Raw genomic sequence first — 7,343 nt, 5'->3', positions numbered from 1 at the left:
CTACACCTCAGAAGAGGCAGAAAGGTTGTCCTAGAAGTTAATGCAGCCTCCTCCAGTGTGTGACCGTGTGTCACACCCACAGAAACAGAGACCAGAAGCTCCACCTGTGACTGCCTGCACTAAGCTACAAGCCCTTCCAGGTACCAACAAAACTGGGAAACAGCATCCTTAGCTAGAGAAGCTGACCTGAAGGAATGGGTTTCTTGGTGGGTACCTCTGAGAAGACACGGTCTCCTCCAGAGCCCTTAATTGGAGACATATTATTTTAAAACTCCCAGTGCAAAGCAGAGAACTGAAGTAAGAGGCTGCCAAGGGAAGTATCATTCCAGAAACACACACAGTGACACGAGCAGGCTGTCTCCTTCAGCTTACAGAAATGTACCAGTACCTTACATAGAGAGGAATAGGAAGAAATTCAGGATACTGTAGGGGGGTTACAATTACAAAGCTCTTGATCTGGGAATTAAATTTCCTTCATTTCCAGCATTTGTGCCAGCAGAGCATGCAAATCTTTGTGCAAACTGGAACACAGGAGGTTTCTCCTGGACACCAAGGAACAGTTTTTCACTGTGATGGTGACACAAATGTTTCCTTTCATGACACCATTGTCACTGGGGACATACATGGGTATTTCTGCCTTTGCATGGTCTAAGACACAAATTAATAATGCTAATAATGTTTGGTTCTCTGCACACAGTTGGGAGGTTACTCACTTGTTTTCATTTGTTGGGTCATATCTAGGAAAGGGATCGTGGTCATTGTCATTGAAATCATAACTTGCCTGTGGGTCCTACATTGAAAAAAAAACCCCAAACACAACAGAATTACTTCAGACAACCAGAAAATGCATTTTAGAATGTGCAACAAAATGGGTTCTAGAGTCAGTATTTGGTGTGGTTCATGCTGACAGCAATCAAGCTGGTAGAATTTGATGGGCATTAACAATTCCATAAATTTTTCATGGAGCTTTAATAATTCAGGATTAAACCACTGTACACAAACATGCCTGGGAACTAAATCCACTGAGAGAAAAAAACAAAACAAACAAAGAAAAAAAAAAAGCCCTGCTATTATTGCTAAGTAACATTCAGCTTCCTGTGACACAGAGCAGGTTCCAAATTATGCCTAAGGCAAATATTTCAGTCTCTGTGCTGTAGGAGCTGACTTATGGAACAGACAGCAAGATGGAAAAGGGTCTGTGTGTCACCTTGACAATTATCACTTTATCCCATAGTATCCTAATGCCCAAACTTACATAGTTAGTGTAGATGTCAGTGTGATTCCACTCCAGGCCATCATCCAGTACTGTGATGACAACACCCTTGCCTGTGATCCCTTTTTGCCATACTGGGATAACATGGAGATCCAGTTTGGGCAGGGATGGAGTTATTCTTGTATCTTGCTGGGGGACAGAGAGGAACAAAGTATGTCAACATTTGCATCCATTTATACTACACAGATCCAACAAAGGTGCTCTGAATCACCCCAGACTGAACTGGCTTATTCTGCTCAATTTTTGCAAAGATAAACCAAAAATTAGCTCCTCCACGTACCTGTGGCACAGAAAGATACACCCCCTTACTGGCAGAAATGCATCTTGTATTTGTTGGGGGTAGGCAGAAGAAAGATGGGAATGGCAGGGATGTACTGAGGAGCCCTGGAATGTGGAATTGATACTCAAGAGCTGCTAAGGTTTGTTCTTTCCACCTGAGGAGGAGCCAAGACAGTTCTCCACTGCACCACAAGCTCTGCCTTCTCCAAATGTGTTTTATCCTTTGACGTTCAAGTTAGCCAGAGCAAAATAATTAATGGATGAAGCAATTAAGGGAGTCGTTTTGTTGGGAACAACTGTGCTGAATCACCACTTTCTGTTTACTACCCTCATCACTGTTCCTGTGGTAAATCAACTGGAAGCATGAATCATCTGCAGCCTTCTCTTCCACAGCAACTTCCTTGAGGAGCAGCTCCTAAATGGGTCACTTCTCCTCTCTGATATCAAATGTGCAGTACACACATCTCATTTAGAAAATGTCCACACAACCCCCATAAAAAAAACACAGATGAAAAAAAAAATAAGGCATTTTATTTCTGCTTCTCTGGGCATAATTACAGTAGCTGCTTGCAGGTGCTTAATTTCTTCATTTCCCAAGGAATGTTGCACACAATGTGAGGGTCAGAAAAATAAGTTTGTTGTGGGGATTCTTTCATTTTATGCTTTCTTTTCTGATTGCTGCTGCTCAGGGAATTCTGTGAGGTTGCAAGTTTGATCTCTAGAACCCATCAAATAATAGTTATTTTCTGGTGATATCTGAAGGCACACACTGAACAGACTGTTGCCATCTAATCATAATAATAAAGTAGCAATAAGTTATTTGCTACAAGGCAAGGAGCATATTTTGGAAGAAAATATTAAACATGTTTATGCATTTAATTAGAAAAAAAATTCAGTATGCACAGCAAACAGGGGCAAGCACCATATTTCTGTTTCTCATGTATGAGCACTAGAGGGAAAAGTGGTGAAAACAATGGAAAGGTGGAAAGAGGAACTATGTCCCTATGCCCCCTGGAGAGCAAGACATTGCTTTTTTCACAGAATTGCTTCTTTGAACTCTGTGTGTGTTTGTCCAATACAGACATCTTATAAATTTCCTGCTTCCTACTGGAAAGAGGCAAAGAAGCAAACAGACACTGCTTCAAAGAAAAGCTACATTCTTAAAGAAAACCATTTTTTATGTTGAAAATACGTCTGCAGGAATAATTTTATGCCATGCAGTTAATAATTTATTTTTCCTAGCTCAAAGAAAAAAAAAAAGAAGGGGGCAAAGCATCGTGTGAACAGCCTGGAATTGGGGCTGATTTCTTTAAGCTGAACTGAAGAAAGGAAAGATATTTCCAGCCCCTGAGGCCACACTTGTGCTTGACCTTTCTTCTGGACTTGTTGTACCAACCTTTAGTCCCAGCCCTACTCTGAGTGAAAGCAGGGAAGCCTGGACTGAAGGTCCAGTCAGATGCAGAGTGGAAATACAGACTCTCAAAAGAACCTGTCCAAAACATACAATATTAACTGTATTTCTGAGTTGTCACATGCAGGCAGAAAACACAGAGCTCAGAAAATTCATTTTTCTTGAGATTCTGAGCACGGGAGCTGCAGGAACCCTCTTCTGTTCAAATCCTAGCCCAAGAAGGTGCTTGCCACCTCCATCTGCATGCTTTTGTTTTCCTCTGGAGGATGCTCACTGCTCGACCAGCTTCAACATGGAAATACATGGCCAGCCTCAGGTGTGCTGAGGGACTTCTTACATTCCAGCAGTAATCATTATAAAATTATCACACAGGTAGCTTTTAACTGTGACAGTGGGTTCTAGCATGAACCCCCATCCTCAGCAGCAGCCTAAACTGGCTTTTAGGACCTTTGCACAAATAATACTTGGCAGGAAACCTGGAAATACGACCAGGAAGATCTCTCTGCAGTGTGTGCTGACGACAGGGACTCCTGATTTACTCCCTTCAGTGCAATTGCTCTGCTAGGAGTGACATCAAACGACATTCACCAGTGAAACAAACCCTTACCAGGTACCACTGCTGGTTCCACATGGGATCATTGAACAGATTTTCTGCCGAGTCCCTCAGGCTGGCACGCTTAGTTCTCTTCTTTTCATACTGCTGCTCTGCCCACGACACCTGCAGGTGTTTGGATAAATATGACAAGTGAGCCCTGACAGGTGGGGACCTTCTCAGCCTTCAGGGGCAGGGGTGCCCTCATGCAGCAGAACTGGTGCCTAAAGCAACATGAGCAACGTTTGATGCAGAGAGGAGGACTGGTGATACAGCAGAGCAGGGTGCTTTGTGGGGAGAGGAGCTGCTCGAGTCACGAGACTACAGAATCAATTAAAATTGATTGATATCTAATATTGATTAATATTGATATTGTGTGTCTAGTGGTCGGTCCCCTGCTCATGGCAGGGAAGTTGGAACTTGATGATCTGTAAGGTCCCTTCCAACCTTCATGACTCTATGACTAATATAAAATCATTCAGGACAAGTTAACAGCAGAAGTCCTGCGAGTGCCACACAATTCAGGCTTTTTACATCAAATGCCCAGAGTAGTTAGAAGGTTATTGAAGCAGTGGTGGTTACTGAAACAAGCAGAAATCTCCTTCCTTCCCCTGCCTACATTTTAATGCCTCTCTATTTCTATTGGGAGTTGAAAGAAAAGGAGAAAGATTATCTCTGGCTTCAGTCTACCCATCCTAATGATGCTGTTATTCATAGCCCAGCTGGACCTTCAAGTCTCCTTCCCAGTGGTGTTTTGAAGTGTGATCAATTAGTAAGCTACGAATATTGGACTAACTTCATCACTGGCATAATTCCACTTAAGGCAGCCGAAAGCCAAAAATGCTTCATGCTGCTTTGCTACAGCTTTGATACAATGAATTGCACCACATTCCAGCCGGGACACAGCAATCCCTAAGTCACCAGGTTGCCTTATAAAGTGTATCCCCTCTTTGTTCCCTGGGATTCAGCACCTACCCCAGTTCAAACCAAATGCCCATCCTGACACCCCTCTGTGCTGTGTGTGCTCCTTTTGGGAACAGGAATAAAATGCTATTCATTGCTGACACCTGGACAGCCACTCTGGCACAGACCAAGCTGGTGCTTTTCATCCCAATTTCCAGAGGAGCAAAGAAAACTCAGGCTCAGAAGATTGCCAGGATCCTGCTGCAAGCCTCGGGTGGGGGATGCCTCAGATGGAACCTTTTGCTGTAAATGTCTGAATAGATTGCACTGTTTTTCTCCCCTGTCACCCAGTGGCTTTATGGCCCTCACATCTACCCCCATACGTGAAACAACACGAGTGACTCAGAAATTACAGTGACAAGAGGGACTGATTTGATTAAAGTACCATTTTCTAGTAGAAGCCTAGTGAAAATTCACAAGAACATAAACCCTTGAAAAGGGCAGCTAGGCCAGGCGTGTTCACTGAAGGCTCTCCAGTGCTACTTAATTTCATACCTGTTTAGTGCTAAAACCCCTACAGCCTGCAGTTAGTCACAGAAGATGAAGATACCCACGCAAGTGTAAGTATTTTAAACTGCCCAATTGATATCCAAGGCCGTGCCTACTTGTGCACAGGCTGCAGCAATTACCTTTATCTCCCCTCCCTGCCTGCAGCAAAGCTCAGCCTCTTCATCACCCACCAGTAATTAACAACTGACAACTTCCATGCTTGCTGGTTCATTGTTTTTTCGCTTGTTGTGGGGTTGTTTGTTGTTTTTTTTTTTTTGACCTGGACAACTGCACTGAGGGAAATGAGCTGAAACTTCTGAGCAGCTCTGTCAGACAAGCCAGCCAAATGTTTGTCACTCAGCAGCTGTGTGAGGCTCCATCCATGGCAGCAGCCCAGGGCCCTGTGCCAAACCTCCAGCCACCGACACGCTGAGCAGTGGAAACAATCTTGATCCTGGTCTGCTTGCAAGGAAAGAGGTTTGGAAACCAGTGCAAATACTGGAAGAAGTTAGGGGCTCTGATAATTAGGTCCTGTCAATGTGTTCACAGCCTTTATCTGTTTTGCAATCAACACTGGGACATCCATAGGATCAGCATTCAGATCAGAGACAGGCTTTGCCGCAGCTTTCACTCCTGACATAACATAAAATTCATTAACTAATAATTAATTCATTACACAAACAGGCAGGATTCCTTTCTCTCTCCCTTTCTGGGGACCGAATTTGGATCTGTTTAAATAGGCTGCTGCTGAGCAAGAGCAGCTCATTGTAGCAAAGGTCCATGTATAACTACGCAGCGCTACATGATTGCTTTGTGTTTATATATTTGCATAATGACATAATTACACCTCGCTCATTCACACAGTCAATTTGCATACGAGATGGTAAATAGCAGGGAAATCGGAGTAAATTTAGCAAACCACCTGTGGCACAGTGGAGCTCTGGTTTTGGATCTAGGTGTGTTTGCCAGCACGGCTGCTTCTGCTCCGCTTGTGACACGAGAAGCTGGTGCGTTAGAGGCTGTTGTGCACGGGGTGCAGCAAGTGCAGGAGGGAAAAGAAAAGGAACTGCAACTGAAGCTCTGCTCCTCAACATCATAATATATGATGGCACTGAACCTCCGGCCATGTGGATGGGTGTTAATTAGAACACCAGTTGGCACTAAAGCTGCGGGTTGGAACATCTCCGGCTCGGAACTGTTTCCCTCGCTGAGTTTAACTGCTAAACCAGTGTCTGCAAGGAGACAGTGCAGTTCTGGAACAGCACAGGCAGAACAAATAACCCTCCTCACACCCTCTCCTGCAAAGCTACATACACAGTATTTCCTCCTGGATCACCTTTGCATTTAAAACTTGCAGAGAACCAAGTGCTTGTTCTCCAGCCACTCGTCATTTTACAATAAACTGCTGGTTTTCAGAACCAGGTTTACCTCGTGTTTTGGGTCACTTACACTTTTACAGTGATTGCTGCAATAATGCTGGTTTGTAATTCAAATTTCCTTGTTCTGAAACCTACCAGATATGTTTTTTTTTATTTTCATAAGAGGAGCTGACAGCATCCAGGCCTGTTTCTTAAGTTCACCACCCACCCCGTTTTCTCAGTGTGTGTGCAGACAGGCAGGCTTCTTTCTTAAATAAAGCCAAAAAAAAAACCCCAAAAAACTGGGGTTCTGCTTCACCTTCCAGCCCCGGCTCCCTCCTGCTCTGATGGCAGTGGGATCCCAGTGCACCCAAACAAGTCTAGAACGTGTGATGGATCCTTTGAGAAGGGGTTTTACATTGCCACCAAACCATGGGACACAGCAAAACCCCATCCCTGCTCCCCCACTCATTTTGTTAAACTCTCAGTCACTTCACATCAAACCAGCTTCCCATGGCAGCTGCACAGATTTGAACTCACTGCATCCATGGATTCCTACTCCCTGTTTTCAGGGATTTCACCCTCCATGTTTTCTCCAGTGACAGCTGGAATCCCAAGCCTCTGCAGTGCTGCAGATCTTAAATCTTAATTTGGAAACGCTTGCAAAAAAAAAAAAAAAAAAAGAAAAAAGAAAGGAAACTACAAAAAAAATAGCAGCGAGGGGGGCAGATTCTGCCTGCTAGTGACAGGAAAACGCTCAGCAGGAGTGTGGATGGCTGGAGGAAAGTGACCCGGTGGCAGAGCTCGGCAGCAGGGAGGCTGGGGACACAGAGGGGCACGGAAATGAGGAGTGTAAAACACTCACCCGCTCGTCGTCAGCAAGTCTCTTGGTGATGTGGGGGGCACTTCTCCGGGAGCGCCCCGGGTGGCTTCTGTGTCTGAACAGGTAGTGGTTTTTGAGTGACCCGATCTGCAAGG

The 7,343-nt window shown here is 44.5% G+C and overlaps 1 protein-coding gene across 1 annotated transcript in view; it reads right to left on the bottom strand.

Moving 5' to 3' along the window:
* PCSK1 (proprotein convertase subtilisin/kexin type 1) overlaps positions 1-7,343 on the bottom strand; it is a 39,388-nt gene that overhangs the window by 19,286 nt on the left and 12,759 nt on the right. The window contains exons 2-5 of the mRNA XM_010003673.1: positions 7,231-7,335; positions 3,571-3,681; positions 1,256-1,402; positions 714-790 (exon numbers count right to left, since the gene is read on the bottom strand). Of these exons, the coding sequence (XP_010001975.1) occupies positions 714-790; positions 1,256-1,402; positions 3,571-3,681; positions 7,231-7,335 (440 nt within the window). The remainder of the gene's footprint in view (positions 1-713; positions 791-1,255; positions 1,403-3,570; positions 3,682-7,230; positions 7,336-7,343) is intronic.

Source organism: Chaetura pelagica, unplaced genomic scaffold (genome assembly GCF_000747805.2).
Source record: "Chaetura pelagica isolate M959 unplaced genomic scaffold, ChaPel_1.0 scaffold1341, whole genome shotgun sequence".
Classification (NCBI taxonomy): Eukaryota; Metazoa; Chordata; class Aves; order Apodiformes; family Apodidae; genus Chaetura; species Chaetura pelagica.
This window is presented reverse-complemented; position numbering and strand designations above follow the sequence as displayed.